At 44.3% G+C, this 11626-nt stretch overlaps 1 protein-coding gene across 3 annotated transcripts in view; it reads right to left on the bottom strand.

The window, feature by feature from the left end:
* The window catches only part of LOC132216086 (zinc finger protein 883-like), a 681654-nt gene that overhangs the window by 649955 nt on the left and 20073 nt on the right, over positions 1-11626 (bottom strand). For 2 of the 3 annotated variants that reach the window (XM_059665165.1, XM_059665159.1), the window contains exons 2-3: positions 3017-5405; positions 2013-2139 (exon numbers count right to left, since the gene is read on the bottom strand). In XM_059665165.1, the coding sequence (XP_059521148.1) occupies positions 2013-2139; positions 3017-3394 (505 nt within the window). In that variant the 5' untranslated portion in view covers positions 3395-5405. The remainder of the gene's footprint in view (positions 1-2012; positions 2140-3016; positions 5406-11626) is intronic. The other variant, XM_059665166.1, reaches the window with a different exon arrangement.

Below are 11626 nucleotides of genomic sequence, written 5' to 3' on the forward strand. Positions count from 1 at the left end.
TATACAAGGTATCCAAAGTACTCTATTAAAAAAAATATAGTTAATAAACAGGATAAGGATGTAGAGAGTTTTTCAAAAATATATACACATGACCAATAGGAATACAGTGGTGCTTTGACTTACGAGTGTCCCGACTAACGAGTTTTTCGAGATACGAGCCTTCTCTCGGCCGATTTTTTGCTTTGAGTTGCGAGCTCAAATTCGGGTTACGAGCCAGCTTCAGATACCCCACCGCTAGTTGGCACATGAACGTCACAGTGAACGCTACAACATCAGCCCGGCATCAGGTGTCTTACTCATCACTTTAAGCAGTTAGCTCTCAGTTGAAGCATCAGTGTTGTGCTCGCATTTGTGCTTGCAGTTATTTTGCAAAACTTCGTTTTTTCAACCATGGATCTGAAGAAAGTAAGTGCGAAGGACAGTGCTGAGAAGAAGAAGCGGATGATGTGCATTGAATTAAAGAAAGAAATTATCGCCAAAACCGGTTTGGCTCAGTGGATAGAGCGTCAGCCTGCGGACTGAAGGGTCCCAGGTTCGATTCCGGTCAAGGGCATGTACCAGGGTTGCGGGCACATCCCCAGTAGGAGATGTGCAGGAGGCAGCTGATAGATGTTTCTCTCTCATCGATGTTTCTAACTCTCTATCTCTCTCCCTTTCTCTCTGTAAAAAATCAATAAAATATATTTAAAAAAGAAAGAAAGAAAGAAAGGAAGAAAGAAAGAAAGAAAGAAAGAAAGAAAGAAATTATCAAAAAACATGACCAAGGTGTGTGTGTAATTGACTTGGTGAAGCAGTACGAGCGTAGCACGTCTACGATCTGCACCATACTGAAGCAGAAGGAGTCGATACAGACTATAACGTCAGCCAAGGGCGTTAAAATAATTTCTAAACAGCAGACATTTATCCATGAAAATATGGAGAAGCTGCTAATGGTGTGCTTAACGGAGAAGCAGCTCGCAGGAGATACCGTGACGAAGGCGATAATCTGCGAGAAGGCATGAGCTATATACGCTGATTTGCTGCAGCAGACCCCAGGCACTTCAATGGACGAGGCATCGGGCGAGCCGTTTGAAGCCAGTTGAGGCTGGTTCAAAAATTTTAAAAAGAGGACCAGAATTCACTCCATTGTCAGACATGGTGAGATAAAGGAAATGTTGCGAATGTGGGAGAAACTTTCAGACTTTATTCAAAAGAAACACCCAGAAAAAATTGCAACTGGGCGTGCGATGGAGTTACATAATGACACTTGCCTAACTCATTTCAGAAATCTTCTGAAAGGGAGGATGAAACAGATCTCATTGGACAGGTTTTTATCAAAAACTCCTGTAGATGAAAGTGATGAAAGCGTGGCGAAAAGGGCAAAAAGTCTGCAAATAAGATTCAGTTATTCAGTTCAGCCTTTCTCCTCCAACTCCATCAGCATCTTTAAGTCGTTTGATCTCCAAGGTAAATGTTGTACATTAAACTTAATAAAACAAGTTTATTGCACTACATTCTATTGTTCAGTACTGTGTTTTTATACAATATTCGTTATTTTCAAATACATTTTTCTTATTTAAAAACATTTAACAAAACAATTGCAGTGTTTTTTGGGTGTCCGGAATGGACTAATGGCATTTCAATTCATTGTAATGGTGAAAATTGATTTGACATACGAGTAATTTGAGTTACGAGCTCCGTCACGGAAGAAGTTGAATTAAACTCGTAAGTCAAGGCACCACTGTATAGAAAATGCTTTCCTCACTAATCAAGGTGGAATCCTTTAAGCTTCCTGCAACACTACCAACCACAAGCCCTTCCCTGTGAATTCAGTGCAGCGGGGAGTGTTGGAGCTTCAGAAACAGAAGGGAGCAGGGCAACAGACCAACCCTCCCCAGGACAGCAACTACCCAGAAAACTGGAAAATCAATCAGTACCACAGTCTACATGGGAGGACAGAGGACACACTGGGGGCTGGGCCCTGGGAAATTGCAAAGCCAAGTCCAAGTCACTGGTGAGAGTGAGGGTCTTACCCAGCGAGGACAGAAGTTCAAAGTTCTCCAGCATCACATTCAGGTACAGCTGTCTCTGACCCTCATCAAGGAGGCTCCATTCCTCCCTGGAGAAGTACAGGGCAATGTCCTCAAAGGTCACGCTAACCTGTCAGAATGGAGACAATTAAAACCAAAGCTGCCTTTCTGAGAACCAGTAATCCTACTCCTTACACACCTTCCCCCCCTCAACCTCCTCCAGGGCACCGGGTTACTGTAGACAACAGGCCCTAATGCCAGTGCAGGCTGCTCTCTCATCACAGTCCCATTACTCACTGTGATGGCCCTCAGCAGACCAGCTGGGTTGGGTGGGAAGGATTGGGGTCGGGAGGGGAGAGGGCAATGCCATTGAAGGTCTGGGCGATGCCTGCAGGGCCCCAGCCTTCCTGCCAAGCAACACCACTGCAGTCTCCTAGATCCTGCCGCCAAGACAAAGCCAAGGGTGAGTTTGTTCTTCACCTTTAAGTCCCCACACCAGGTCCGGGACCATCAGCTGACACTTCCTCCAGATGTGCACACCACTGGGTAATGTTCATCCCCTTCCCATGTTCAGTCCCCAGGTTCACTCCCTCAGCTCTGCCCCCTTCCTGCTCCAATGCCACTGGATCTCGCTGGACTCACCCATGAACTTGGCATATGGCGTGTAGAGAGCTGGTAGTCCAGCCGGATCCACGACCACCCCAGCCCCCTGATGGACCCACAGCCGGGAAAGCCCCGAATGAGTCTGTGCCGTCCTCCCTGCAGCCTCTGATCTTTCCGTCAATACTCACAGCCACATCCTCAGGGACCTGCAGATGCCAGTCACCCCCGTCCTCTCTGCCCTGCACTTGCTGTGTCCTCAGAAGCCACCACACTCCTCTCTCCCCTCCGCCTTCCTCACGGTCCTCCACGCGGGACTGAGCTGCAGGACGTGACAATCGTCCTCACCCGGGTTTGTCCACTTCAGCGTAAGGAGGCGGTGGGGGTCCCGGGAGACAGGAACTCACCTCAGCCCGTCTCCTCAGCGGGGGCGCCGCCATTGCCCTCTGTGGGCTGAGCGGGGCGAAAGCGGCGGGAGTAGAAGCCGCTGCAGGAATGGCGGTCCCTGTCCCGGCCCTGGCGTGGGTCCGGGTGGCAACTCCGAGCTTCAATCCCACGTGTGAGCTGTGAGCACCACTGGAGGCTCCGACCACGGGCTGTGAGGCCGGGAGCACCACCCTCCGGCCTCCTCCACTGGACTGTGCGCCCAGGAAAACCTCACCGCCTGAGACAAAAACTTCAGAAGACAATACCCCGCCCGGAGGACTACGGGTCCCGCTGTACAGAAGCGGCCAAACGGAAATGCCTTCCCTGTGTCCCCATTGGCTCAGCCTGGTGAAGTCCATGCGTGGCCTTCTGGGTAATGTAGTTTCTCCGCTCCAAGGTCAGGATCTGGCATGTCTCAATTGACTAACGGGCTGGTTCATGAGCAAATAGCCCAAGAACACACAAAGTACACTAAGGATCCTCTAGCGCCTTCAGTGGAGGTGATGTCTGGCGCAAGTTTCTTTCTCAAGAACCTGGGTGGCTGGTGTCGCATATCTTTCTTACAGGACCTGCTCTTTCTGAATGGCAGGAATTGTTTGTTCATTCATGACTTTTGGCATGTGTCTCCTTCAGGCCATATGTAGCTGGGGGAGGTTACTGAAGTTTCTAACTTGATCTTGAAGTATGGTAGCCATCATGGCAGGTAGAAACTATAGTTTAACTTTAACCCTGCTGTTTGGCTTCTGTACTTAATTTGCTTTTACGTTATTTTGATTTTCTGAATTATATAAATTATCCCATTCAATTAAATACCTATTGATTGCAATGTGACTATCACATGGGTTGTGATCATACTGGTCTTAGAAAGCACGTTTTCCATTACCTGGGAAGGACAGCACGATTACCCCAGGCTCAGAGGGCTCCAGTTAACTGTCCCTGTTGACTCAGTATTCCAGAGACCCCAAAACTGTAATTTAGATAACATGCTTAAGTCTGACCAGGTTCCTCATTCCAGACCCAAGGGCTCTAGATAATGTTTTTCTGTCAATTCAGTGATCCAGAGACCCAAAACTGTAATTTAGATAACATGCTGCTTCTGCTTCTGTAAACTGCTTTTTGCAAATCAGGTTCCTCATTCCAAACCCTGGGATGTAATCAATATCTTTGTGATCTTTGCCTATATAAGTCTGGTTTGGCGACCATCTTATTACTATGAGATTTGGGGAATGGCCCCTCATAGTCCTGGATTGCAATAAATGTGACTCTTTAATTCGACTTCATGAGACATCCTTCTATGATTCGTGGGGTACATTACAACATTCTAACCTGCCTCCATTGAATCCATTATACAAAGTTAATGTCACAAAACAGACACTCGTACTTAAGAGCATCTGCTTCTGATGCCACCAGAAGTGTCAGCTCTGCCTGGGCTGCAGTGTGGATAAGATGTCCAAGAGATGTGAAAAAATGCTCAAAATGACTGTTTGTCATAGAAATGTAAATTAAAGCAACAATTAGGTATCACCTCACCACTGTCAGAATGGCTGCCATCAGCAAATAAACAAACCACAAGTGCTGGGGAGGAGGTGGAAAAAAGGGAACCCAGATCACTGCTGGTGGGAATGCAAACTGCTACAGCCATTATGGACATCAGTTGGGAGTTTTTGAAGAAAAATTTAGTATGGAACTGCCATTTGATCCAGTGATGCTACTTCTAGAAATATATCCTAAGAAACCTGAAACAATCAGATAGAAAGTATGCACCCCTCTGTTCATAGCAGTACAATCTACAATAGGAAAGGTCTGGAAACTGCCTAGGTACCCATCAGTAGATGAGTGGATAAAAAACTGTGGTATATTTACAGCATGGAATACCATGCAGCAATAAAAAAGAAGAATCTTTACCATTTCACACAGTATGGAGGGACCTGGAGAGCATCATGCTAAGTGAAATAAGTCAGTCAGAGAAAGACAGTATCACTTGATCAAACTCACATTTGGAATCTAATGAACAAAAAACTGATGGAGTGGACTCAGAGACATGGAAGCATGGAAATTACTGCAGAATCTTAGAGGGACAGTAGGGAGGGTAAAAAGTAATGTCCTCAGGTGAGGATTAAAAACACATGCATGCTCCTGGTTTTGGATCCCAGCGGGGCCTCCCCAAAAAATAATAATAAAAATAGTAAAAACACATGCATGCACACAATAAAAACAAAGTCACCTGAGCCTTGAGCATTTTTTTTCTGTTCTCTGAAAGCAAGGGGAAAGCTCTAGCTTGCTGGGTTCTGGGTCTGCTCTACATTTGTGTTTATAAATCTGTCTTCAGTCACTTCAGTCCCTGGAAATGCTGACACCCCTCCATGTAACCTTCTGCTTCACATGAGTCAATTTCTTTTGGTGTTGTTGTAAGAAAATGTCCAAACCTGTGGAGACTTTTTCTAAGTTTCTTTGACCCAAGTTGGCAATATCTGCCAGGAAGCAAAATAAGAATAGGTTATATAACGCTCAGAAGACCGGCAGTTTTGCACCTTTTTTATACATTAGATTCAAAGGAAAAGACATGAGGTAGTTACATGAAATTCACTGGTGATAAATTAGAGTGGGGGGAATGAGGAGGGAAATCTCTAGGATTAAATAAGAACTAAAAAAAAAAATTTAAAATGTTCTTCAACAGTTAACACTTAATATTTGACACAACAACAATAATAATTGCGGACCTGAGGTCTTCTGTGTTTGGAGATTGTGCCCTTAGGAGTCTGTAAAAAAGGAAATTTCCCTGAAAATCCAAAGATACGTGTTCTAGATGCAAAAAGACAATAGACACACTCAATAAGCTAAAGATTGACCTTTGGAAAGAAACAAAACAAAACCAAAACAAAAAACAACAACAACAAAAAAACTGAGGCTAGGGGATAACAACCCCTGTGACTTACTTTTCCTTAAAAAGTTTTAACTTAAAACCATCATAGGTGGTTACTTTTGGCCTGAGTTTGTAGGATTTACCATGTGATGCCAGGCTACCTGAGCTTGCTATGTTTACTATACCATCACTTTTGTCCATATTGTGGTGATAAAACCTATGGGGTCAGAAGAGAAATCACAGAGTGGTGTATTTCCTTTGGGACCCATTGCTGACATCCTCCTGAACACAATGCCCCCGGTTCTGCTGGTGACCCTTTATTTGGTCTCCTAGAAGTATTCCCTCTTCAGGTCAATAAAGCCTTAGGTTCTAAAAGTCGTCGAGGTATTTGTAAGGACAAGAAGAAGGTCTTTCTGTGTGTTTTTTTTTCTGTGACCTTCTACAATTTATGAGAAGCACTTGCTAATTAAACCCCCAAATTACTGGCTCCTCTAATTCAAAGAGCTCCTCTGTTCAAACTGCAGAAAAAGATAAGCTACTTTTAAGGCTAAATCCTTACATACCCTTCCTTCCTGCTGTTTGTTGTTACACCTCAGGGATAACTCACACCAAGGAGTCTCCAGTTAGTAGAAAGTTTCCTCCCCTTCACCCCTTCAAACAAGCCTCATTTGAACTCTTCATAACTTTTTCTCTGGTCATATTTTATAGGCTGGGAAAGAAACTGATAAGACACCTCCCTAGAACATCTGCCAGACTGTCTCCTGGAAACCAAACAAACTGTAACTTTTAAGGACAGCCCCTCATATCTACACAACTTCAGCTCAGCCCAAGGCCCCTCCATTCTCTGTCCCTTAGTAACAGGCAGCTGAAAAGCAGAAGCCACCATTTCTTCCCTGCCCTGAATTGACTAGCAATACAGTGGGGCCTTGACTTACGAGTGTCCCGACTAACGAGTTTTTCGACATACGAGCCTGCTATTAGATGATTTTTTGAGTTGCGAGCTAAATTCGGATTATGAGCCAGCTTAGGATACCCCACCGCTAGTTGGTGCAGCGAACGTCATAGTGATTTGACATACGAGTAATCTGAGTTATGAACTCCGTCACGGAATGAATTAAATTCATAAGTCAAGGCCCCACTGTACTTGACCTTTTCCTCTCTTGGAAAGTAAAATAAACTTCCTCTCTGCATTGCTTTTAGTTGTGAATTCTTTCAGAGGCTGTATCACCGCCCCAAATTTAACAGTATTCCTTTATTTCGTGGAGTTACGGGAGTGATTGTAAAAGAAGATGAGGGAAATGACATTGTTGAAGCAAAATAATTTTCCCTTCTTTTGTAGGTTCTTTGGTTAGTCTACAAATTAAATGGTTAGCCTTAGCTGATTTGGCTTAGTGGATAGAATGTCTGCCTGTGGACTGAAGGGTTCCTGGTTCAATTCCAGTTAGGGGCACATACCCGGGTTGCGGGCTTGATCCCCAGTGTGGGGCACACAGGAGGTAGCCCAGAAATGATTCTCTGCCATCATTGATGTTTCCGTCTTTCTCTCACTCTCCCTGCCTCTCTGAGATCAATAAAAAATATATTCTTTTAAAAATAAAATAAATTAAAAATTAAATGGCTATAACACAGATTAAGAGGGGGAAACAATCAAAAACTTATTAACATGTGTACCTACTGTATACATCAAGCATGTCAAAGGTGGGGCCCCAAGGCTCCAGGGGGCCCACAACCAATATTCATTAATGATCACTCATTTATATCAGCCCTTTGTATTCAACCTATCGAAATAAACCTACATTTCTTTTTTTTTTTAATATATTTTATTGACTTTTTTACAGAGAGGAAGGGAGAGGGATAGAGAGTTAGAAACATCAATGATAGAGAAACATCGATCAGCTGTCTCCTGCACACTCCCTACTGGGGATGTGCCCGCAACCAAGGTACATGCCCTTGACTGGAATAGAACCTGGGACCCTTGAGTCCCCAGCTGACGCTCTATCCACTGAGCCAAACCGGTTAGGTAAACCTACATTTCTATGAAAAATCAAGTTTTGTTTTTTTTGCAGCTCACATAAACTTAAACCTTATTTATATGGCTCATGTTAGCCTTTGAGCTTGACATGATTAGTATATGGAAATGACTCAAAAAAGAGTAACATACTGAAATGGCAAACACCATCATCTGAAAAACCAACTTAACCTACAATCAAAAAATGTGTGTGCCGAGTCAGCCTAGATGGTCAGGAAAATTACAGTAAGGACCTCCGTTGTAGCCCAGTGTAATGTGCACTGTGGTGAGGGCTTGTACTCAAAAGGACTCTGTTCCAATCCAAGGACCAATGGTGCAAACACAGGAGACTGGGAAAGAGGACGGGAGTCCACAACATGACTGGGCTGCAGGGAAAGCATGTGGAGAGGCATTGTCTCAGCCAGTAGGGATATATAGCACAGAATCACATGGCAGTGGGTCCTATGCAGGAATAAGACGTGAGCACCCGTCCAATGATACCAGGGTCATGTAGGACTCCAGCATCACTTCCGAATATTAGGTCGCAAAATTCATGTTAAATCGTATCCTATCCTGAAGGGTGAGTGTCATACTGAAGGGTCAAACTGAAGCATGAAATTCACCCCAGTAAATAGAATGGCAGCATGACACCCAACACGTGGGCAAAAGTGCAGAGACCCAGCCCTAATTACCGAGGTCTCCTGAGGGTCATAGTCTGTGCTGGGATCAGAGGGGAGGCAGACAAACAGCAGCTCACTCTGAAAGCAGGTTCCCCTGCAGAAACCAGTGCAGCTGAGAAATGATGGCGTTCCCCTGAACACTAGAAGGCCAAGGGTAAGTGCTCTGAGATGTAAAGGGAATGGGAGGAAAAGCATAACTGCAACCATGGAAACAGGAGCTGCAGCTGAGCCACCCTGGTCCTCAGACTGTACCTGCTCCAGGGAGGGCTGCACATCAGAGGTAGAGACTGTGTCTGACGCTGGAGAAAATAGTTAAAATCCAGCCCCTTGAATCTGACACTTGTCTGTGGTGTAAACTTGGGGAGCTGACTTCATTTCTCTGACACTGAACTTTTTCAGCAATTTGATATGGGCCCACCACAATGAGACCTGAGTAACACAGCACTTGACTCCCAGCAGCAGAGTCAGCGGCTTCTTATAGGTCCCATTTCTCACTAAAATGCACCCGAAGACAAAGGTGCTTGCGGGCATCGGGGGAGTGAGAAGTGCCTGCCTGGGAAGGTCTCTGCAGGGAGTGAATGGAGTTGCTGGAGCCAAGGCAGGCTGCAGGCACAGCTGCGTTACACAAGTGGACACCCCGACCTTCTGCAATAGCTCTGGCATGGGGACATACCTCGTACTTGTTTTTCACAGGAGGAAACTGACTTAGGCCAGCAGAAGGGGTTATGGCATTGTAAGTCCCAGTGATAATAGAGAACCTGAAATTCAAATCTAGGATGCCTGATCCAGGGCAAAGGGTGTCTGATCACCGCTCACTTATTTCCTGCTGCATTGGCTTTGGGACTCTTTAAACACCCTGCCCAACCAGATGCCCTCTGGCCTTCCGGAGAGAAATGTTCCAACGCAAGCACCTCTATGACAGGAAACAAGGAAATTGCAGAAGAGGACAAAGCAAGGGCTTAGTGCAGGATCAGATGACAGGTGTTCTGAAAGCAATGGAGAATGTTAACACTGCAGGTTAAAATTAAAAATGTTCATTGCACAGGGCATAGCATTTAAAAAGTAATGAATCACCCAGCTGGTATGAGCCAGTGCTTGAGCTTCCACCTGTGCACAAAGGGTCCTTGGTTAGAGTCCCTGTCAGAGCACATGCCCGGATTGCAGGCTCCATCCCCAGTAGGGTGTGGAGGAAGCAGTGACCAATGATCCCCTCTCATCTTTGATGTTTCTTTTCTTTTGTAAGATAATGGACTCAATTTTCTTTAATTTTCAATTGATTTCACAGAGGAAGGGAGTCAGACAGAAACATCAACAATTAAAGAGAATTAGTGATAAGCTGCCTCCTGCAAGTCCCACCTGGTGATCTAGCAGGGGCTCATGCATGTGCCCTGAGGGAAAATGGAACTGTGATCTCCTGGTTCATAGGTCGACTGAGCCCCCTCGCCTGGCTATCATTGTTTCTCTCTCTCTCTCCACCTCCTTTGGTCTATGTACAATGGTCGGCAAACTCATTATTCAACAGAGCCAAATAGCAACAGTACTTCCTCAAAATAGACTCGCCCAGGCCAAAAACCTACTTCTGTGCATGGGCCAAGAAGTCTCAATTGCACTGTACGTGCGCGCCCACATATGCTATATTGTGGAAGAGCCACACTCAAGGGGCCAAAGAGCCACATGTGGCTCGCAAGCCGCAGTTTGCCGACCACTGGTCTATGAAATCAACAAAACTATTTTAAAAATCAATTAAATATATTTATCAATTTAGTAAAATAAATTAAACTATTTTAAAATATATTTTTATTGATTTCAGAGAGGAAGGGAGAGGTAGAGAGAGAGAAACATCAATGATGAGAGAATGATTGATTGGCTGCCTGCTGCAGTCCCCACACGGATTGAGCCTGCAACCTGGGCACCTGCACTTGACTAGAAGCTCATCCTGGACCTTTCAGTCCGAAGGCTGATGCTCGGTTCACTGAGCCAAACCAGCTAGGGCAATTCAAATATCTTTTTTTTTTTAATTATTAAAATATCTCTTAAGGAAAAAATATTAAAACATATCATCCCAATACAAAAAAGTTTATTTTTTATAGTAAAAATGCACAAAATGAGTGAAATGCCAACATCCATCTTTGTTGTTCCACAATCCTATTGTTATAGAAAATTGCCAAAACTCATAGCACATTAGGCAGAACATATGATACGATGTTTTAACAAAGATACAGACTCAACAAGCACACTTCTGAGAAAAGGCTCACCCTAAATTCCTAGAAAGAAATACAATCAAACAGTGAAGCAGCACAACAAATGTCTGGGGAAAAAAAGTTTAAATCAATTATGATTGACTGAACAAACTATTCTCTAGGATGTGAAACCCCAAGACACGGCTGAAAAATGTAAAAAACTGCAATCAGTTAAAGTTTATTTTCTATTTTTAAAGAATAGTTTATTAATTTTTAGAGACAGAAGGGAGAGAGAGAAACATTGATGGAAGAGTGCCATATTGGCCAGTGACCTCCTGCACGCCCACTTCTGTGGATCTAGCCCACAACTTGGCAAATATCCCTACCGGTAATCAAATCTACAACACTGCACTGCACGAGATGATGGCCAAGCACTGACCCACACCGGCCCCCGTGGTATATTCCATTTAGATAACAATTTGCTAATGTCGGTAAATTTAAACATTCATCTACTCAAAAACCAAGACTATGCACTGAATTTTTGACAAAGGTAAATAACACTTATATACATAGGAGAAATTATACAGAAATATTAGCACCAGCTTTGTTAGAAATAACCAAATATTTATTAAAATGGACAAACTGGCCAAAACCGGTTTGGCTCAGTGGATGGAGCTTCGGCCTGCGGACTGAGGGGTCCCGGGTTCGATTCCGGTCAAGGGCATGTACCTGGGTTGCGGGCACATCCCCAGTGGGAGATGTGCAGGAGGCGGCTGATGGATGTTTCTCTCTCATCGATGTTTCTGACTTTCTATCTCTCTCCCTTCCTCTCTGTAAGAAATCAATAAAATATAAAAAAA

Source organism: Myotis daubentonii, chromosome 15 (genome assembly GCF_963259705.1).
Source record: "Myotis daubentonii chromosome 15, mMyoDau2.1, whole genome shotgun sequence".
Lineage (NCBI taxonomy): Eukaryota > Metazoa > Chordata > Mammalia > Chiroptera > Vespertilionidae > Myotis > Myotis daubentonii.